Genomic DNA, 23,786 nt, shown 5'->3' with positions numbered 1-23,786 from the left:
TATGTTCAATCGATATAACTTTTTCCTTGCCAAAACCTCTTAAAACCCTACCCATTCAATGATGCAATGAATGTAACAAAAAATTATAAATAATAGACAAAAAGAAAAACGGGAAACTAATGACAAGTATAAATGAACTTAAACATAACAAGTTCCATTTTTTATGATGATGTTTGAACTTCATTAATAATAATAATAATAATAATAATAATAATAATAATAAAACAACTGCATGGACTATTAACTGGTCTGACGACCATTCACAATTTAAAGTGTGACACTTTCGGGAATAAAATGATGCATGTTACTATTATAAATTAAACTTCCTAGAATGTGGCACTATAAAGGATTTATTCCGAGATTGCTCTGACGTCCAACGGCTGATGTGCCAGATAAGCTGGCCCCAGCTTGTCTGGCACGACAGCTGTTCGACTTTGACCGAATGTGTAAGTAAACGATATAACGACCTTTTCAAATTATACATTTTAGACAAACCTCCTTTGCTAGCGTTGGAATATGACTCAAAATACTATTTAGATGGTGGAACATGGTTAAAACATACTATTTCACCAGATAGTACTGGTTATTATATGGCTGTTGACTATGATTGGAAACGAAAATATGTTTACTACTCAGAAATGGGTGATGACATATACAGGTAATTTTTTTTTAATATTGATATATACAATGTACCTGTTCTGTGAGAAGTTCGAAGTGAATTTCGGGAGGATTTGGAGTTATATACACACACCAATGCCAACCATCTGTTAAACAATATTTTTAATGTAACAAATCTTAAAACCATATAGGATAACTAAACCATATAGGATATCTAAACCATATAGGATAACTAAACCATATAGGATATCTAAACCATATAGGATAACTAAACCATATAGGATATCTAAACCATATAAGGATAACTAAACCATATAGGATAACTAAACCATATAGGATATCTAAATGGTTGTTTTATAGATACAAGAATCTGGACAAATTGTAAAAGGTGATTCTTGTTTTAAATTAGCCCTTTTTTCATACACCTATAACGATCATCAATTGTTCAACCGTAAACACGCATGAATGACAATGCTGATAAAAAAATGCATTTTAGAATAAAGTTCGACAAGTTTGACAAACCAAACAATGCAGAAGTTGTATTAAAGAACGCTGTAGATGCTTTGTTTTTCACGCAATGGGCCATAGACTGGATCCATGATAAAATTTACTGGGTAGATTATAATAAAAATTATACCCTTTTTGTCATGGATCTGAGAAGTAAACACAGAAAGACTTTGATGGTCCTGGATTTATGAAATGTGCTACTGAAACAAATTGTGCTTGACCCCTTCAATAAGTGAGTATGTTGTAAAAACTTGAACATATTTATTAACATAATTATCCACTTCGTTGGTTTCCGTGCTCGCTTCGAGTGGGCGAGATCGATATCCAGCCCAGTCACACGAAGCTCTTGGGAAATGGTAGTCACTGCGTCTGTCTGAGAATGACAACTGGTTGGCTCAGAGTCAGCATAATGTTTGCGAGTGGGTTGACATGCCGGAAATTGCTTCTGTGAGCAAGCACAAATGAAATCCAACCAAGCCTGTCAGACTAGTACAAAAGTAGGTCTGTAAGATTGGTTAATCGTTCTTGTCTTGAAATAAATGAAATATCCGAATAGGACTTTAATAAATAAAGCAATCAATTTATCATCCATTCATTAGCGTAATCACAAGGTGCACAGGGTGCAAAATCTGTAAATAAGATAGTTTTTAGTCCTTTCCCGTATTATTGGAATGTAAGCCATTTGGGCATTTACCCCAAAGGGACTACAGCCCCATATGCAGAGGGGGATTCTTTAGACTCCACGAGGTGCTATCGACTTCAAAAGTCACAAATCAAATAAAACGTTGACTTAAATAATGCTTATTCGATTTCAGGTGGAATCTTAAGAACCCCAAGACCCAACCACCTTACTACGGGTGTGGACTAACTCGTCAACACGAGACAATCTTGTTTTAAATAACTTTCTTGCTGTTGATTTAGAAATTGAAACTATTCACTTCGGTAAGAAGTTAAACGGTTTCAATTAAGTACATGTAATTCAATAGTAATAAAGTATAAACGCAACTTTAAGTACCATTCATAATTCTCAATTTGGTCTATTTTGCCTCAACTTTATTCAATACATCTAGAAAACAACTGAAAATCTATTTGACTTTATCCTAAAGCATCTGTGACTTATATATATAGTTCTTGACTGGTTATTTAACGAAAAAGTGCGGGAAAATTTCCCCGCCATTTTTTTCATAGTGCTTTTCAAATCAATTTGACCATCAATATCTTAAAAAGGGAAATTTTACAAACACTTTGGTGGTTATTTCTGAAGGCTATCAGGTATGAATACTTGGTTCATGCAATAAAATCTCTGTGTTTTTTTTTCCTTTATGTGCCATACCTTATACACATTTTGTCCGATTTTTAGATGGAGAAACACTACACCAATACAATGTATTTAGTTTTATTTGATGTCTACTGCTCTTCAGTGCGTCTATGGGTTTGTAAACAAATCTTTCGGGTGTGGAAGTTGCTTCCCTTTGCTCACAATTTAGGTAATGAAGATGAAGGTCGAGAATATGTTTCGATGATCTGTAATTTACTATTGAGTATTATTCCGAAGCAGTCGGTATTGAGTTCACTTTGACATCATGTTTCACCGATGATACTTAACCAAGGCAACGCAACCGATGAAGCTTTCAACCTCTCATTTCATTGGACAAAAGTATTGGTTGCCGTAAAATTCAAGGCTCCATAGGGGCATCAGTGTCCGGAATAATCACAAACGCTTTTGCATATTTAATAACCTTGGAGAAGTTATTTATTGAACCAATGTATTAGTTCGGAAGCGGTTGGTATAAAGTACCCTTTGGTATCACGTGACACCTTATCAACTTATAACCTCTCATTTCATGGTAACTGTGAAATTCAAGGCTTTGTTAAGGTATTTTTTGTACGGAAAAGTTTCAATCAAAAACAATCTTTGAATTTCAAACATTGAATAATTGTAATGAACCAATAAATTATTAAATGAAATTTTCCATTAAAATACGAAACATGGAGCAATAAGCAAAGTTTACCAAATAAAAGCTAAAATAAAGAATCTTTTTATGCCTGTTCTGTCAATGCGGCTCGTAAATAGGGGTTTCAGTGACAGTTAATGTTTCCACAATCTAAACCTACTAATTCAAAGTAAAAGTAGTATTATTAAATATTGCACGATCAAATTTTATTTTTAACAAATAGACTGGCAAAGCGTGAAAATGCGTCGGCTATCTTTTTTTTTAAAGATAATGTTTTAAATTCAAGAAAAGAATACAACTACATAAAGTCTATGATTAATATCATTGGTTACTGAACATATATTTATTTTCTCTTAAACCCACAAATACCATCATGGTATATGCTTGTACGGTTAAGTTTGTTTGTTTGTTTGTTGGGGTTTAACGTCCGAGCAGCAATATTTCAGCTATATTCAGTAAAAATTGAAAATTTTCATTATCATTTTTATTACCTGCACATTTGTTATTTTAAACGTAATAAATGTTTCGTGAAGAATTAAAGCGGCAACAAGTTAAAAAACGTGTTTAATGGTTTATGAAAATTTAATATATTTCCAAAACCTATTTCTTTTTACAGGTTCATTTATTTTTTTTTCGAAAACTGGTATTGAACGAATAAGATTGGTGGGACTGGTCGAACAACTGTATTCCGATTACAATACCACTCACCATTTTTATACAACATGTTTTTGGCGATCGGTATGTATTTTGTAAGGAAGACGAAATAGAAATGAGTTTAATGACCATTTTGTCTCTTGTTATTCATATTTCTCAATTTTCAATTAAGCTTTTGTGTCTGATCGATTACTCTATTCACCTTCTTTAATATGTAATAGCTTAAATTATTTAAAATTGTACATCAGGATATCCTCCATAGTTTATGCTTACACACATCAATTTACGTGAATGAGGCATCTTTATGGCAATGTATGCTGTCCAATACCGAACTCTTAAAACTAAACTCATAAAAACTTATCCTGGTTCCCGGGACTACGTTTCAAGTACTGGCTAGTAGCCATACACTCTCATATATATGTGTAACATACTGAATATTGCGATTCGGGAACCAGCCAAATTTTGCATTGCTGAATCTGTTATTCATTATCATGCTGTCAATTGTTATGTCTCGTCGAAGGTTTTAGAAAAAAAATAAGTTTGAGTTTTAATTACTTATTAATTTGTTTGTCCATGGGATGTGGTTTTGTGGAATATCCGGTGAAGAAGTGTCTTTTTGCACGAGGGAGCAACTATTTGATTTTTATGGGTATGTGTGTGTGGGGTGTGGGGTGTGTAGGATCACATTTTTCGTCTTGGTTATATTTTTGGTCTTAAGATTATACTGACTTTTTATTTTTGATTCCAGCCTGCCCTGGATTTTTGTCCATGATATATACAAATATGACAAATAATTGTAACATTAATTAAAATGTTTATAAAAAAACATATCCTGTCCTTTTTTAAACCCTACACCCCATAAAAATTTAATTGTTCACCCCTTATAAAAAAAAAACATTCCTTCACCGGATATTCCACAAAACCACACATTCGTGAAACAAAATTTGTGGTTGTTCATATTTTCACAGCATGAACAGTTTAGCTATTTGATTGTATCAACTATTACTGTAAGGAATAACAGATGCATAACCCATCTATAGACGTTTTAAGTTTCTGTGTTTTTGCAGTGTTGAATATCCTTTGGTTAAAACACAACATACATCAGTTCTGTTTTGTTGGTGAAATATTCAAAATTGAAAACGGATGTTTAACTTGATCACAGGTGTTATACCTAAGCGAATTAAGTATTGTGGTGAGAATACTACAGAACTATAATCCTCTCCAGTCCTTCAATTTTTTAAGTTTCCTGTATCAAACCGGGTGTACTGGCTGTAGCAACCCTTGACTTACATTGTATATCACCCCGCGGGCCAGTGGTCTTGGGTAATATAGGAGTCTCGAGTTGATACAGCATGTGTTAGAGATTTTGACATGTAATATTAAATATATATATTATGAATATATATAGTGTTATGTAATAGTCAGTCGAGAACCAGCTTATTTGAAGTGTATTGAAGATACCACAAACAAAACAGATATTTTCGTTTTAAAAGATTAAGATGAAAAAAACTGTTTTTTATAGATTATGCAGATGACAGAATGTACTACAATGACGTGTTCAATGCTGTTATTAAATCGGTCAGTACAAATGTTACAGATGAGAGAGTGGTACTACGAAATGTGTATGATCCGGAACATTTACAGACTTATCAGGTTAGCTTGATTATAATAATTTAGATTAGGTCAGCATTTTTTGGAGTCGATGGTCAGTGGCTCATCCAGGGTTGCAGAATTTCGAATACAATTTGTAATGCGAAGCATTTACGAACTAATGTGGTATTTACGACTGAAAACTGCCGACCCTGAGCACGGAGACAAGGTGCCCTTTGAAATCATTTTTCTCTGTAGCTTGGGTCGGCAGTTGTCAGTCTTAAATACTTCGTGCCCATAACGAAGTGTAAGGAAGAACATTTGGGCCTTATATTCTATATACTTTTTGACTTTCAATAAAAGATTCAATAAAATGTGAAATGTTATGTTGGCAAAACGGCTGCAGAAAGCGGAAAGACGAGATCTGTCAAGATGGTACAAAATGCCGAGAAGTAAATTGGCTAAGGTAGGCGTTTCGCTGGTAACAGCGATAACGGAAGTTCCTCCGTGCATTACTGAGTGAACAGGAAGTCCGATCCTCAAATACGCTAGGCCACATGTAATTAAGTCACTCTGGTAACAGAGGACGAGAATTTCCGACTGGTACCCCATTCCACCACCTGGGGCACACATCCCAGATGCTCTGTGGGCAGAGCGCCTAGTCCTCGGTTAGATTTCTGAGCACTATTTAGTCGACTTTCACAAGCTTAGTGCTGCTGCAGGCATATTCTTTTGATACCCGGACCTGCACGGGGCCCCTCTCATCTTGCCAGATTCCGCCAAAATGGTCACGTCCAAACGTGTCCATCCCCAAAAGCGCGGGAAAAGAGAGCGAGATACCCCATTTGCGAAGAAAACTTCTTTTTGTTGTTGTTTATATTACATGTATGTAGGCTACTGTCATACGATCGTTTTAATATTCATTAGCAAATGAGTTTTTCGAGTTTTTTTACTGCTACAAAATATGTATATTTTTTGTGTACAATTAAAATCTAGGTTGATTGTTCGAAGCAGCTTGTTTCCATATTTCATACTGCTTTAATGTTTGATATTCATGAACAACTGAGTTTACTCGTATTTTCGAGTTTTCTCTACTACATGTTTTGTGCAGTAGCAGTATTACCATTTCTTCTGGATAGTATCTCGCTCCAAGTTCCTGTTGTGCTCCAAAATTAAAAAAATATATAGATACATAAAAGAAACTTTATAATGGTAATTTGAATGAAGACTTAACCAAGAATACCATAAGTCTGTTTCAATCAGCAGATGCTAAACCCTAGAGTAATATCAATTTTAATAAATTACATTACGCACCTCTTCTTACATACATACATGTACATATTAGATAACCTCCATAAACAGTCTCGTAAAATGTGTGTACAATTAAAAATGCAAAACCATTAATAATATTCTTCACTCATCATACAGTAATAATGTTTCTCACCTTCTTACATCTTATGTCAAACTTTACATCGACTTAAAGAGGATTCGACCATACAAGAACAACAGTAGACTATCTATGTCGACCGTACAAGAACAACAGTAGACTATCTAGGTCGACCATACAAGAACAACAATAGACTGTCTAGCCTTGTAAGAACTCAACAAATTAATCAATACCTTATAACTGTTTGACTCTGGATAAAAGGAGTAACTCACTGACTTTAAGTACGTGCAAATGAAGTACAACAGACATTTAGGTTTCAAGTGATAATTTCGAGCTACATACTCTCGCTCTAACCTAAGTACAACATGGCTTTGTACTGTTCCGAACGTTACGCATAACTGACCCCTCTGAAAATTTGTGGGCGTAACGCTTAAAGTAGTCGATTTAACATTTAGCCAGATGTGATGCTTCTGATTGTAAATAATTGTAATTCAATGGCAAGATATTCGTAATATTTCTGTCCCCTTTCGTAATGTTCTTTCTCCTAAATATAAACTGGTTAACTTAAGGAACATGTCATTTATCGGAAACCCTTGTAACGGGATATCGGTTATATATATTTTCCTTAAGTGTCAGGATTAGTTCAATTTCTGATTTTGCAGTCACTGTATTCTCTAGGTCTGTCAATACCTAGCTCCTTGATCTAATCAATGTTTACTTGATTTTACTTTTTACTTTGGCATACCGCCTCTTGCGACCAACTCCCCGACATTTAACAAAACATTTTATGCGTGTACTTTCTTGAATTATCATATACAAATGTCTACCTAAGGGGGGACCAGAATTTTCTATTTGACAGATTTTGACAAAAAATGACCTACTAGATAGTGCCTCCAGGAAGGGGGACTGGTGCGGGCCCAAAAGTAACATTTCAGTAGTACAATGAATCCGTAAATGCCACATAGATCTACATGTATGCACAATAATAGAAATTCCAATTGTTGCTTTTAAGAGTAACGCCAGCTTCTCATATATGTAGATAATTCGTTTGCGTAATTAACGTACTCATTTAATATAGAAAAAAAAACCTATGCACTGCCCTTGACATAGTTTACCTATACAGTAACATTCATGCAAATGTTGAAGATGATTTAAACTATGAATATTATTTCATACAAAGCGGCTACAAGAAAACAATATTTATTTTTCTGATCTTCAAATCATAAACAAAATAAACTCAATTTGGAGAGGGAAGCAGTTAACTTACCGAGATGTATAAACTGAACTGCAGAGTCCACAAAATGCCCCTTTTTTTACCTCGAGCTTGAACCGTCGTACACTGATTCAAGTTGAGGGATTAGTCGATCTTGCACGTTCTCCTCACTTCTCTCCTTTTGAGCATTCCATGTTATTCAGGTTGAAAATATTGAATTGCATGCATTTCATGAACGCTGATTATGACGTAACAGGTTAATGACGTAAACATAATAACGGCTTGTCGAAACCGGACACGACTCCGGAATCAGCGTTACATCAATATTCGCTTCATCGTTTACCTGTTTGTGTTTTATTTGTATGTGGTAACCTTTTTACCTTTTGAACGTGTCTGTTGTTTACTTATTAATTATTCTTATCTACGTTTATTTTGTTTGTTGGGGTTTAACGTCCGAGTAGCAATGTTTCAGCTATATTCAGACGATGAACATGAAATGGATGATAAAATGAACATGAAGTGATGATGAAATGAAAAATGGGATGGGACACACGGATAATACACGACAAATTTTGATTGCCACAAGAAAAAGGGAGGGATGGGTAGGGTCGGGCAATTTAGCCTCCTGTGGCGAAGCCCTATGGTTCCTACTCCGGGAGAATACCACAGTAGGGTTCTTTAATGTGCGAGGAACGTGGCACCTTTGCCAACACGGTGCACCGCTATGGTTTGTGTCAGGTTTTCCGTATTATAGCCAGACAACCCCAGCATGTAACACGCCAGGGGTACCCCATTCCACCACCTGGGGCATACAACCCAGTTGCTCTGTGGGCAGAACGCCCTAGCCCCCGGCTAGGGTTCTGAGCACTATTTAGTCGCCTTTTATGACAAGCTTAGCGCTGCTGCGGGCCTATTCTTTTGACACCCGGACCTGCACGGGGCTATCTACGTTTAACTTCACAACATAAATTATCAATATTTTTATTTTTATTATTTATACGCATAGAATACTGTGAGTATATACCTTTTTGTTTCCGGGCAATGTTTACTTCCCAAAAACACGTGAAGTAGATATGTTATACAAGTTAGACACAGACCGGAACACTCTGAATGAGATCGAAAAACCTTGAAAAATTGTTCTTGTATTTGAATGACTTCAAAATATTCCACCCTTTTGCCCAGAAACCAGGTAAGCAGGTTTTCGAAATATTATCCACTATTTCAAGGTTATTTCTTTTTGTCTCAACGTACATAAGTTTGTATCATTTCTTAAATCATTTAAATATGTTCTACACAAAGTAACTTTTTTAGACTTACACATCGCCATTGCATGTTTAGCCGCTAAGACTTCCATAATTTTTTATCAGCATTGATAAGAACAAAAAATAAAATTTTGCCTATTATAAAAATGTAGCTTCTGATCCATTTCCCTAGCTGTTGGTAGAGGGAGAGGTTTAGTGATGGTTATTTAATTAGTTTTCATTTTTTACATAGCGTACGATTATTCAGTGTAAAAGTGAGTCCACATTCACAAAATTACTGCATTTCTCTATTTTTTTCTGTTTCTACCCGGGTTGGGAACCGGACGTTTCTGAACTAACAGAGTTGAATTCATATTGATTTGTTTTATATGTAATATTTTTCCGACGTCGTCGGTATAGTTTCGCTTTTTACCCTTTGACCTTGAAGACGCTCTTCCGTGGAAATGCAAGTCAACTGATCGCAAATTGGTTTCCTGATTGGCCAAATACAGACAACTTAAATTTTTTTTATCGAAAATTGGAGTTGCGTGCCATAAATATGTTATTTCCTGAATAAAATGTAAAAAAATTTAAGTAAAAAGAACAAATTTTACTGTGTCGGCCATCTTTTTTTGAAAGATAGTACTTGTTTCTAAGTCAATATACAATATAAGTATAAATTGTTTGCAGACAAGCTAAAAACATAGACAAGCATTTGAAATTTCAAATTAAAGGATGTTAGTTCACCATTAACACAATTGTCGGAGTTGGCATTCTTGTGAAAATAAAATCAACTGAAAAGTTCTACTTCTCGGAATTATGTTTGCTCCTGATAGCAGCGGTATTTGTAGGTCTGAGCTTTATTTAGGTTGCGGTTTGGAGCTTCACTATCTAGTCATATATGTGACGTAATGCCGATGAAACACTACTAATGCTCCTCGACTGCTATAACCGGTTTTCTTCGATTCTAATCTAATATGCATATTTCAAGATGGAATGCATGGACACATATCTATGGCACTTAACTTTATTGAATAACAATTACTTTAGTTTGAGGGAACATTTCTTATGACCGCCACTTAACATACATGTTTCATACACTCAGGGTACATACATGTAATATTTACATGTATACTAACTGAAAATACCTGTACAGGTGGACTGGCGAAAATGATTTCCCCACTCGGGTGCATTAAAAAAAAACAGAAAAGGTTTTGGGCGCAAATGATATCTCGAATATATCTAACTGGTGCAAAAGGACGCTTCCCGCCAATAATGCCCTTGACCTGCGTTTTTAATTTGACTGGTTAAGCATTATACTTCCGCCAATAATTCCTTCATTTGCGCCATTTTCTTTCACTCCCGCCCATTTTTAGCAAGTTGTTTATTTTCAAATTTACGTTCTAAAATACCACAAAAATGCAGCTCTATAATGAAAATGTAGTGATGTTATCTTCCTCATTTAATGTCAAATCACTGAGACAATAACTGGAAGGAATAATCATGTGAACCAAGATTGTAGCAGACTTCAAACGAATGTAATCCAGGCACAGACCAGACATTGAAAACAGACACACACAACAAAGAACATAAACTAACACGTAAAATAATACGTACAAAGCAACAAAAGTAAATGAGCAACTTCGACTTCAACTTCGCGATGAAAGTAGGGCTGTGATTGACTTTGGGACTGTGATTTTAACTGATTAGGAATGAGCAGCCAAAAAGGGCCAGAAACAAAATTGGTCTGATTTGTTCGCAAGTGGAAGGTTTGGTTTGAATTTGGGATTGTGACTTGGAATTTTGGCGTCATTTTGATTCTTGTCAAATTCTTATACTGTGTCAAGATCACAATACAAATTATGAGCTATGATACTGAAATATGATTTACAGCTACCTAACTCCCATTTACGTAATTTATATCTAAAAATGCAAAAAAAAACTGATTTTTTATTTTCACGTAAAAAGTCGGGATAGACAACTAATAAGCTAAGCTGCTACATAAAATATACAAAAGTTGGATAGAGGTGGCGATTTTTCATCCAATTAGACTTGGAGAAGTTCAAGTATTTATAACTTGGGCTCACTAGAAAGCTATTACTCTATTTAATTGTGTTTGAACATAAAAACGCTTGTTTGAAGTGCGGTAATTGAAAAAAATGCCAATTAACGGTGAAATGGAAGAAAATAAAAAATCCGAAAATTCCTCTTTTTATGAAGAACTAATTATTGTCACATTGAAACTGGAAAATATGCGCCTGAAATGAGAAGATATGTTGGATGCATCGATATCTAAAACGACAGTACCAAACATGTCCATTGTACATTCTTTTTTATGCTAAAAATTAACATTTTGGTTCATGTTCAGGTATTTATTTTTGAAAAAGTTCAGGTGTTTATTACTTGGGTTCATTTGAAAGGTAAGATACAAAGATTATGGGAAAATCGAAAATACTACCAAAATCGTCACAGGTCATCAAAAGAAACACGGAAATATTAATTGTGATAATACTAAAGAGAACATACCAAATAGGCCAATTTTACTGAAGCATAAATGCTTTTAACAATATGTCAATTTAAGCGAATTTCCGGTGGGGTAAGAGTACATTTTTTCATTTTACTCCAGAATCCTAAGCGTTACCACAACATCGTGATACCATTGTAAGCTGAGCCACTGGTTACATGTTGAAATCTATATATTTATGTCAATTTACCTCGTTTTATAGAAAGTAAAAGTTCGAAGATAAAAAAAACGTGAAAAATGGATTTTTTTTTTCTCATTGAGGTATAAACAGATGCCAAAAAATACAATGCTTCAGTTAATGTTTTGGCGACAAAAGGATTGGTAAATGGGAGGTATAAGGGTAGCTGAAAATCATATTTTGGTTAATGAGTTGAGGATGCACGGGGGCTATTTCAGTCCGCGTACTAACTGTTCAGCGTTAGATCTTTGGCCCATAAATGGGATCCGGTGCCTGGCAGCACTAAATATTACCTTATTTCCCGCTGAGAATGTAAACAAATAATAAAATAAAGTTTCGGAAGGGGAAACACATCTTGATATGGACCAAAGATCTAGCGTAGATTACGTGAAAAGTTGCCACCCCTACCCATAAAAAAAACCTCAATATGAACCAATTTTTAGCATATAATCGATGTAAAAAGACATATAGGGTACTAGTGTTCTAATCATCCGATGTATTTAACATGCCTGCTCATTTCAGATGCGTATTTTTTTCAGTTTCAATGTGACAGTAATGAGTCTTTCATAAAAGAGGAGTTTTTTCGGAATTTCATATTTTCTTCCATTTCACCTATAATGTGTATTTTAAGTGCCCTACTTCAAACAAGCTTTTGTATATTTTATGTAGCATCTTAGCTTACTAGTTGTCTTTCCCGACATTTTACGGGAAAATAAAAAATCAATTTTTTGCATTTTTAGATATGAATGAGGTAGCTGTAAATCATATTTTAATATCATAGCTCATAATTTGTATTGTGATCTTGACATGTACAGTATAAGAATTTGACAAAAATCAAGATGACGCCTAAAGGGTTCCAAGTCACAATCCCGAATTCAACCAAACCATCCACTTGCGAAAAAATCAGACCAATTTTGTTTTTGGCCCTTTTTGGCTGCTCATTCCTAATCAGTTAAAATCACATTCCCAAAGTCAATCACAGCCCTACTTTTGTGCTGTAACTTTTAATCCAGTTATTGCACCTGGTCCATGCTCCCAGTTTTTAGTAGAGTCGAAGTTGCTCATTTACTTTTGTTGCTTTGTATGTATTATTGTACGTGTTATATTATGTTCTTTGTTGTGTGTGTCTGTTTTCAATGTCTGGTCTTTGTTCCTTGATTACATTCTTTTGAAGTCTGCTACAATCTTGGTTCACATGATTACTCCTGGTCATTGTCTCAGTGACTTGACAATAAATGAGGACGACACCACCACTACCATTTCATTATAGAACTGCATTTTTGTGGTAGTTCAAAAAAAGAAATTTGAAAAATAAACAACTTGGGTAAAACTGTGTGGACATCCAACAACTCTCAGAGCATGTCAGTAAAGACAAGTGTGTAATCAGTACTTTTTAATCCAATAAATATCAAAAGCACTACAGTCTAAGCTGCACCTGTCAATAAATATGATAAAAACATACTTCCCAAGTTTAACTGGAGGATGTTGTGTGCTTTTAAGCAGCTGTCTTTGTAAGAGTCATGCAAAATCAGAAAAATGTGAAACACCCCAAAACAGGCTATGTACATACTTTTATTTATGTAATTAAGTTATTTTATGGGTCTATACTATGAACTGTGTAATTATTCATTCAAATCTGCCTGCTCTTAAGAGATAATCAACATTGAAAATCCACTAGATTCTATTGCATCGAGTGTCATTTACAGAGTTATCTCCCTTAATTTTGAAATCTATAGTGCACTCTATTTAACTTTTATTGCCAAAGTAGATGTGTTATATGAAAAACTGAATGTTAATTTCTGTTTACAATGGTAATGCAAACAAAGTATCAAAAAAAAATATGTAGGCTTTTTACCCATCACATTTTGCATGATTCTTAGCTGGAGTGCTACTTAATAATAAGTGCAATGATCAACTTAATTCAATAATAAAGTTTTGAAAAATATATGAATTTTTTTTTGTATTAAGAGCAAACCCTAAAATCAAATAATTTTATGGTGATCAATACAATTTAGCTCCACTTATTGTAAAAATAAAACCTGAAAATGTTAAACCCCCAAATTAATTCCAGTTTCACTCTTGGGGTGTGAAACCTTATGATTTAAGTGCATAATTATATACAGGTACTCAAGTTATTGGCTATAAGTCAAATACTTACAGAAGCTATCTCAAAGACAATGTTAGTACATTACTTTCGAATGACAGAAATATGTATGGTCCTATAACATTCCGTTAACAAGCTCAACAAACAATGTGTATATCAAGTTATTAACTATATTAAAACTGTGAGCAAAGCTCACTAAATGATACCCCCACCCCCAACTGAGTAACATAATGGTCAAAATCTAAACAAAGTTGACAAACAGGGAGTCAATGTCACCTCAGACTGCAACTATAGCCAACAATAAAATATACTCAGAGTTATCAATAATGTGGCTGTGATATACAGTAGAGAAACCTGTACCAGTCCATATAAAATTCATGCACTGCCAATAGTAGAGGTGATTCATGGTGTAGAAAAACCCACTGTCCAAATGATGATTTCGGTATACATATCCAATATTTTTTTATGTAATAGCCCTTTCTGTATTTTGATCTGCATTTCTTAGAAAACCATATGCTCATCTCCCATTAAAATCAAACCAAATCAAGAACAATAACTCTTGCAAAGTAACAATTTTACACACAATCTATACATTTTTTATGTCAAAAGACCAACAACAGAATGGCAAAATATGAGTAGTTTTGTGGTCTGTGTTTCTGAATAAGAAAAATTAATTTGGTGGGTTTTTGACATGCACCAATCATCCCCTGCCTGATTTTGATAAAGACTGCTACTTTAACTGACATAAAGTGACTTAATAAATCATGTTTTCAAAAGTTTCCAATTAACTGAGGAAGAGTATAAAAAGACTTTACTTGAAATAATAAGCAAGCCATTTTCAAACTGTTATAACTGACTTTAACCAATATATATAAATAAACTGGACACTTCCAAAAAAAAAATGTCTTCACTTACAAAACAATGATTAAACAAAGACAACAAATGGGTTTCATATGCAATCAAACATTTAACAAATGTATAAATGTAGAAAACTATCTACAACTATATCATGTATATGTGATTTACTCAAAATAGCAATGGTACATGCAGGTTAGTAAAACAACTCTCATAACTCATTAAGCAACTGTCCATCTAAGAATCGTGTATAATCATAATTAAGCAATTCATTGAAAAAAGTCAAGTTTTATTCTTTGAATGAGGGTAAGTTTTAACATTTATTCATGGAATAATCAAATAATTTTCATTTGAAATCTTCTTTTTAAAGATATTCATTAAGTTGATAGCAAAATAAGAATGCTCTCCCTTCAATAGAAAATTTTGATGTACTCCATAAATTTTTTACTTGCTTTTAGAAGAACAAAAAATAACTAATCTTTTGTGAATATTAGTATTCTCCAGCAATCTGAACAATAATTAAAAATAATTACATGTGAACTTTTGACCCCTTAACCTCTGCCTGATTCTTAGCTTGACTGGTATACTTTAAATGCAACAATAGAAAAATATCACAGCTGTAAAGACAAAAAAACACAATACACTCAAAACCAACACGCACATTATAGCAGGTAAAAGGCTAATAACATTTCTTGCCTTACATGTAGAATAAAAAAATGTAGGTTCTGTACATATATGTGAATTAATTAATGAGTAAATAATAATATCATAAGATTTTCAAGATCAACAGTTCAAACCTACTTATGTCTGAGTAATAAAAGTTTCATTGTTCATCACTTGTGTGTCAAAATTTCATAAAAATAAAATAGGGCTCACCTGTCCTTAAGGGGGTACACAACACCCGAGTGAAATAACCCTGTAAATCACAAAACATTTTATTTTTGTAATATTCAGATATCAAACTAAAAAGAAAATAACTTAAATCCCTAAAAGTTTAAAAGAAACCTTAAAAATGAGTAAGTTGATTTAATCACTAAAATTCATGGTCATAAGTTGCTAAAAGTAAATAAATCCTTTAAAACTTTTGCATTCAGAATATATTTCATCTTTAAGCAATTAAAAATTAGGCTATATAAATTTTTCTAGAGATCTTACTTGAAACTGAATTTTTCCATGCAGTTAACTTTGAAATTTTCAAATATATCAGGTCAAGATTGTTCTAATATTTGTTCACATTAACAGCTCTAAAGGTTCAATAAAAAAGGATATGAATGCCATTTTTGCAGGCCTAACAAAAATTATAACTATATTTTGGTACAAAATCCCCCAAAATAATTTTTCGATCACCTAAGTACAATAGTATGACAGCACCCTAGAGTATGTTACAGTTGTTGGTGAATTCTCAGTACTATCAGTACACATTAAGCATTTTAGCAGCGACATCAGTCCAAGATTTTCCTAGTTCCAGAACATCTGAAGCCCAGGTATATTCTTCATCCTTTAGTCCCACAAATTCAGCCATGTTTTCCATCTTGGGCACTAATTGTATGGCACCACTATTGACTAAATGCTGATATAGTGGTTGGTAGATATAGTTCTTCACCCATTGTGATGCTTCCGACAATGGTTTCTCTCTGATCATGTGACTATATGAAAAACTATGACATACTTGTGATATAATGAAGAACAGCGTCAATGCTGTGGCCAATAGCGTGATTATCTCCTCTTGGACCTTTACAGCTGAAAAAAAATAATAAATGTTTTGGTTTTTTTTCTCAATGCATTACATGTAGCTATGTCTATACATACTACAACAATATAATGAAAATGGATGTAGTGAATACGTCAAAGAGACAACAAACTCACCAAGATGAAGAATGTCAGCTCAAAGATACTTCAGTGAACAAACCAGGAAACCCTTACAACACAGGCTGAAGCTGGCTCCAAAACATTATACACAGGTATAGTAAAAAAGCAACATAAAAGTGTAAATGAAAACGTAACAAAAACATACAGAGGCCAAAAATATCACTTCGGACAGGTTCAACAAATGTGGCTGGTTTAAAGAACTTTCGCATGATCACAACCCTCCCCTATTTAAATCTGGCTACTGTGAAAAAGTTATTACACAATTAAACACACTTAAATATTAGTTCAATAAGGTTTGAGTCCCTTGTTAAAAAAAATAAGAAACTGATTATATGTTAAACAAATGAACAAAGGACTACTAGAAGTTATCTGACATACAAGCTCCAGACCAGTTTAAACCTACAAAATTTATGTCCTCATTGCATGTAATATCAATCCTAATTCTTCCCATGAAGGACTGAAAACCAGGGTACATCATAAGTCATAAAATAAAGACAAAAAGACACTACCTAGTCGTGTCATGCTGGATATGTTTCTCTGTAGAAGCAATGTTAATACCAAAAAATGCAATCTTTAATGATTTGACAACAATATCATAACTTTATCCCTTACAAATTTTAATGGTTAAGTCCACTTATTGGTTGAGTATTGAGCCTTCTATGCTTTGTGAAGAATATCACCATAAAATATAGGGTGGGAGATACCTGCACATATTAACTATTTACAGGTATTTGAAAATGAGTTCCTTGTATTAGTTGAAATATTTTGTAAATGATTTAACAAGCTTGTGATATCGAAAACCTTTTGGTTTTATAAAGATTTCTTCCATTAAAATATGAAACACTGTTACGAATACAAGCAAATCAAACCAATTGTGATATGTAAGTAGTAAATGATGGTGGGAAGAGGATGTCACCATCTGAAGTTGGAGCATATAAAAAATTGCAAAAAAAAATATCAAGATTGTTTTTTATAACAAAGTTTCAAACATAATCCTTGCCTGCTTGTTTTTTTTTTTTTTTGAAGAAGAAGAAAAAAATTGTTGAAATGGAATAAAATCACTGAAGTATGACAACCCTCTCTTTGGTCAGTCAGCTCGTCTTCACTAGTACTTTTTGAATTCCTGTATCTATCTTGACTGGTATACCTTCCTCAAACAGAATGATTTCTAACGGTAATCAATAACTTCATAGTAATATCAAATATCAACCATCATAATAGAATATGCTTCAGATTATTTATACTAGAATATAAATTGACACTACAACATTGGTTTGTTGACTTATGCAGCAGCTTTTATCAAGTAATACATGCATGTAAAAAAATCCATAATTTTCACTTTTATTTCCTATAGAGAAACAAAGATATCTGTATTAAATTCTTACATAGGGATTTGATGCCAGCTTCCTTCAGTGTATCTACACAAACATTATAGTCCAGACCCAATAAGGTACACAACTCTGATGTCATTTTCCAACTTCCATCCTAGAAAAAAATTTACAAACATAATGTTATACAGTCCATGGGCTGGGAGGGTCCACCGTGCAACCCCAATTCATCAGCTTCATGGTGATTTTTAGATACCTTTATACCTCCCATTATCAAATCAATTTGTTGCCAAAGAATATTCTTGGATTCTTTTTCAGTATCAACCTATATTTGTACCCCACTGGGTCAAAAAGCCAAGATTTTTGTGACTCAATTGTTTGACTGTCTAAGTCTTCCTGGGATAGCATGTGTGAACAAACGAATCATATTTAGGTATTATCATGTAGCCAAATGTCTCAGCTTTTTAATGATACCAAAACAGTTGCAGTAACAATTAGAGTTTAGGGGTAAACGGAAAATAATGTACCCCTACCCTGCTAAAAAATCACTTAAATTGGCATATTTTTCAATGTCAAAACCCCTAGAGTATTTATGCTTCAGTAAAAAATGATTTATTTGGTATTTTCTGTTTAGTATTTTCACAATTTATAATTCCAGGGTTCTTTTAATGAATTTTGCCGATTTTCATAGTCAGGATTTATCCAAAAATGCAAAAAATAGGATTTTCGAATTTTCTGTAAAAGTCAGATAAATTCTACTCTTCAAGTTATTGCTCAACTGGAATGTCCCAAATTTGGTATCATTCGATAGATAATTTTATTTTCTACATAAATAAACCACAAAAAACTAATTTTCAAGAAAGATTTTTCAAAAAAGGTAAAAATATTACCCCTACCCCTAGAAAACTGGTCACAGTATCAAACAGAATTCTCATTCACATCATACCAAGAGTGTGTAGAATTCATATTTTAAGCATTCATTAAGATATAGATGTATAAAATATATCTGATCAATTCAGGCACTTAGTTTTTGCTTTTAGGGTGACAATTACTATGAAATCAGAAAAATGGGAAATTTCAGAATTTCAGAATTTTCTTCTATATCACCTGTTATTGTCTTTTTTCCAGAATTCAATAGTTTAAACAAGCTTCTACGTGATACAGCACATTAATATTATGTCTAAGCTTCAACATGAGCCTACACAATAAATATTTGAACATTTTCATGCCATGTTAGGTGGGAAAATGCCACCCCTACCCATGAAAAAAGTGCCTCAACATGAACTTAAATGTTATTTTTTGGCAAATACGTATAAACAATAGACATGTTGGGTTCTTTTGTTTAAATTAGCGATTTTTCCCAAACCAAAACAATTATGAATGCTTTAATTAGTATTGTCAACAAAATGAAACTGATTGTTAATTGTTAATAAACAGCTGCAATAAACCACATGATAAGCCTGTCTGGCCTTTCTAATAGCTACCAGTATAGGGAATGTAATGCCTGTCATGTGAATCAGTGGTTTCATGAGATTGGATCCTAATTATCATTAAAATGCATGTAGGTTTGTTATTTACAGAGTGTTGCATTCAGTACCAAAAAGCAAATCATTTCTGAGTGTATTGTGCATTTTCAGTACCTGTAACTGAAGATCAAACAGTTTATCCAAGTTGTACTTATTTATCTTGCTTTCTCCCATTTTGATTGGTGTAACTACAGATCCAATTCCAAATTCAGTTAGATCATGAAAAGTCTGTGATGAGTCATCTAAAAATAAAATTTATTTCAAAGTGTTAAGAAAAATATTACAAGTTTATAGCACATATAATGAGGATGTTCAGGGCATAGGCTTGGTCCTTATTTAATGAGATAACAAGCACTTGAAGAACTGCTTTTAGGTTTAATCTGGCTGTCAGACAATAGAACATTTCCATCTCTTTATCAATGGTTTAGTTAAGTATCAGTATCTGTAAGAATCAGGAAGTGGGTGAAACATGGTATAAAAAAACACCATTGTGATACTTTAATTTGACTATTTTCACCATCAGAAAAAAGGTACAGTATTTTCATATCATGTTGGTGCATTGAGGTATGATTTCATTGAAATGGACATCTTCAGTTAATGTGCTATAAAACTTTATCATGGGTTATAGGATAATCAATTGGAAAAAAAAGTGGAAACTAAATATAATTGTGAGTGCTAAAAAATGGCCTAGATTTATCAAGTGTGCAGAACTTGTATATGCAAAAATTAAATCTTAATGCATTCTTGGTACAAGTGATTACATTTTAGTCATTCAAGAGAGCCAACTGATTTTCTTATTTATTGTTTAGATTTTGGCCACAATTTAAAAACTATTTTCAACATCATTTTTTTACCTTTTTGATTAGTGGATTGATATTCAAGATGTGATGTTTTAGCAGAAGAAAGTCCAAGGAGTGAAACTGCTAAATTTATTTCAGAGTGTGAACTATTGATTTTTTTTTACAACAGGAAAATTCGATAAATCACTGCAATCTATACACTAATAATAAATATCCATCTAAGAATCTATGAATTTCCATAAGGTGGCCAGAACGTCTTCCTCCCTCAATAATTGTAACACAAACATTCTGTACAAACCAAGAAAATAACTAAATCATAAAGGTCAGAACAAGTTCATTGACTATACAGACAATAATAGTCCACTGACTAAAACAAATATACTAAAGAGGCTTAAACCCTCAGAATATTGGTTATAAAATACCATTTCAAACCTTATTTGTAAGTAAAAAATATCTGTCACTGCAACAAAAAACGTTTTTGATTAGAAGTGGTCAAACCCCTAACAACTTAAAAATGACTAACATTTGTGATGTCACAACAAAAATTCATACATCATCACTTTCAAATAAGCAGACAGTGAATCTTGATAGCTCAGATAAAATGATTGCAGTATGGAAGCTTTTACCTTGTTTAGGTGTATCCTCCAAGAGAGATTCATTACAAAAATCATCATCTGTGGCAGAGTCTGAGTCCTCTTCAGATTTGGCAACTTGTAATGCTGTTTCAGGGCGACCTGTTAGTGGTGGGCACATCCTCCAGGAAACAGCAGCAAATTCCTTAAAAAATTATACTTAAAACCATTAATTATATAGATAGCAATATTTTAACAAGTATTCCTAATGTAATAAATTTTGATAATTCACACTATGAAATAAATTAGGAAAATTCAATCTCAGATTCTCTCCTGTCCACAACGTCACAACTTTGATATCAATCTGCCAATCATGGAATTTAAAAATCATTTTCAAAGAATCAATAAATTATGAAGAAAATCTATATAATAAATAGGATAATCAATTGGTTATCATGAATAACTAAAATATGATCACTCGTGTCAAGAAGACTTGAGGACTTAACTTAAAATAAGCAATTACAAACACTTTTCTGACCATGATTAAACCATCTATAGTGGCACTCTCTTTATCAACACATTAACAATCATCTATTTATCAATAAATGATTTAATAACATGTTAACAAATATGTAATAATATCCACAACGGCTTGCCATAAACACATGTAAATAGACAGTCTATATTCAAAACATTTTCTAGAAATATGGATGTTACAGAAAAAAGTGTGCAAAACCTGGACTGATGGACACACAGGCGGATGGTTCGATGCTAAGCATTTTCATGTTCCCTCGCAACATGGGGACAATAAAGATTACTAATTTAAATGAAAACAGAAGTGTGTTCACAGTTATATTTCTGACCCATTATGACCCTTTATTTCCTCATGGTTCAAATCACAACCACTAAAATCAATTCTAGCCTTCCTTGTGTGGCATTGCATCATGTGTTTAAATTTTAACGAGATCTGTTCATTTATAGTTTATCTATATATCTTCATTCCTCCAAAACAAAGAACAGGTATAGAGATATAGAGACATATAATACAGTATATGTAAGAGTACAACTTAAAACACAGAATTTAATGAACTCTAGTTATACAATTATTCAATCACAGAAAATACCTACTTAGGAAATTTTATTAAATCTTTCTATTTTCATGAGGATCTCAAAGAGACTGAACCGTTCACTTGGCAAATGATGCTCTATTAACTAAGTAAGTACAGTTAGTATGACAAAAAAATTACAAAAGAGCACATATTTATGAATGCTGTTCAACTGAGTACCTAATGCACTGTAAAATATTGGAAATGCCTTCAAAGTATTTTAGAACCTCTGGAAAAAATTTGGGTTTGTTTTTTTTAACTGGGTCTAAGGGTGCACTGGCCTAGTATACAATTGTTGAAAAAGAACATAAAATATAGTTAAACCATGGCTCAGGAGCTGCTCTGGCTTTCAAAATTCTGTCAACAGAAAAATTGCCAGCTACCAATTTTTTTTGCCAATTTTCACAAATTAGAGCCAAAATGGGTGCCAAAAAAACAAGAGGCTCCCAGGAGCTTGACTCACTCACCTGGTTTATTTTTTGTCTTTCAAAAGCAAAAACTCTAAAAAGGCGCTTTCCGACAATTTTGACTTAATAACCACTTTTTCATCAATTGAAAGTTTGATTTTATCTATTATAAGTTTTCAAGATATTGGCTGAAAACTGCTAAAAACATATTTTTTTTGCCTTTCAAGGGCAATAACTCTAATAAGGAGTGGTCCAACAAGTTTGATTCCCACAAACATTGGTATTTCGTATCATAATGATCATGTCAGCAACTACACGTTTCATTCTATCTATCACTGTTTCCAAGACACAGGCTGAAAACTGTGAAAAAAATATCATCTTCCACCTTTCAAGGGCAATAACTATAACAAGAAGTCGTCTGACAACTTTGGTCCCTGGAGACTTTTGTAGGCCTTATAATTAGGATCATTTCAGTAATAAAAAGAACTTGGCTCAGCCTAACGATATATGCAAAAAAACTACTGTCTGATCCCTATGTTCTATTTTTAAAAACAGCAGCCATGTTTTTCAACAGATCAAAAATCCCAAAATCAAATTATGCAGGATTCCCCAAGGAACATTCATACCAAGTGTGGGTCGAGTTGGTCTAGTAGTTTCTGAGAAGATCTTTGAAAGAAATAGCAGTAAAATGTTGGATAAAAACTCCAATATAGCTTCACAGATTAAAGTAAAAATTTGATCACAGATAGATCTTATCATGCTGAACACTTTTACCTATGTCAGGTTTTGGCAAAACCTAACAATTTTCGAGTTATACGCAAAAAAACTTCTGTCTGACCCCTATGTACTATTTAAGTGACAGCGGCCATGTTTTTCGACAGATCAAAATCCCCACCCCAAGGAAAATAATTACCACATTCGGTTCCAGTTGGTCAAGTAGTGTCTGAGGAGAAGATTTTTAAAGAGGTAACATTAAAAATAGAAAAAGATGTCAAAAAAGGGTAATAACTCCAATATGGCTTGACAGATTAAAATGAAAATTAATTCACAGATAGATCTCATCATGTTGAACACTTTTATCCTGTCAAAATTTGGTTAAACTTAACTATTCTCGAGATATATGCGAAAAACTTCTGTCTGACCCCTATGTTCTATTTTTAGCAACAGTGAACATGTTTTTCCACAGATAAAAAATCCCAACATCAATTCTATGCAAGATACCCCAAGGAACATTCATATTACATTTGGTTTCAATTGGTCAAGCAGCATCTGAGGAGAAGATTTTTGAAAGAAATAATATTAAAAATAGCAAAAAAAAAAAATCACAAAAGGGCAACAACTCCAACATGGCT

At 33.3% G+C, this 23,786-nt stretch overlaps 2 protein-coding genes across 8 annotated transcripts in view; one reads left to right on the top strand and one right to left on the bottom strand.

Moving 5' to 3' along the window:
* The window catches only part of LOC148614344 (uncharacterized), a 32,401-nt gene that overhangs the window by 7,983 nt on the left and 632 nt on the right, over positions 1-23,786 (top strand). Inside the window, exons 2-6 of one of the 2 annotated variants that reach the window (XR_015923644.1) lie at positions 490-658; positions 3,697-3,818; positions 5,257-5,387; positions 22,086-22,137; positions 23,316-23,400. Coding sequence is in view for 1 of the 2 variants with exons in the window: in XM_088588445.1 (XP_088444571.1) it covers positions 604-658; positions 3,697-3,818; positions 5,257-5,387; positions 22,086-22,122 (345 nt within the window). In the remaining variant the exon portion in view is untranslated. The remainder of the gene's footprint in view (positions 1-489; positions 659-3,696; positions 3,819-5,256; positions 5,388-22,085; positions 22,138-23,315; positions 23,401-23,786) is intronic. The other variant, XM_088588445.1, reaches the window with a different exon arrangement.
* Positions 13,248-23,786, bottom strand: part of LOC148614343 (protein mono-ADP-ribosyltransferase PARP4-like) — a 65,648-nt gene continuing 55,109 nt past the window's right edge. For all 6 annotated transcript variants that reach the window (XM_088588438.1, XM_088588435.1, XM_088588439.1 and 3 more), the window contains 4 exons: positions 20,976-21,126; positions 19,664-19,791; positions 18,081-18,180; positions 13,248-16,566 (listed from right to left, as the gene is read on the bottom strand). In XM_088588438.1, the coding sequence (XP_088444564.1) occupies positions 16,238-16,566; positions 18,081-18,180; positions 19,664-19,791; positions 20,976-21,126 (708 nt within the window). In that variant the 3' untranslated portion in view covers positions 13,248-16,237. The remainder of the gene's footprint in view (positions 16,567-18,080; positions 18,181-19,663; positions 19,792-20,975; positions 21,127-23,786) is intronic.

Source organism: Perna viridis, chromosome 6 (genome assembly GCF_037379345.1).
Source record: "Perna viridis isolate PV_CMFRI_1.1 ecotype Kerala chromosome 6, ASM3737934v1, whole genome shotgun sequence".
In the NCBI taxonomy this organism is placed as follows: domain Eukaryota; kingdom Metazoa; phylum Mollusca; class Bivalvia; order Mytilida; family Mytilidae; genus Perna; species Perna viridis.
This window is presented reverse-complemented; position numbering and strand designations above follow the sequence as displayed.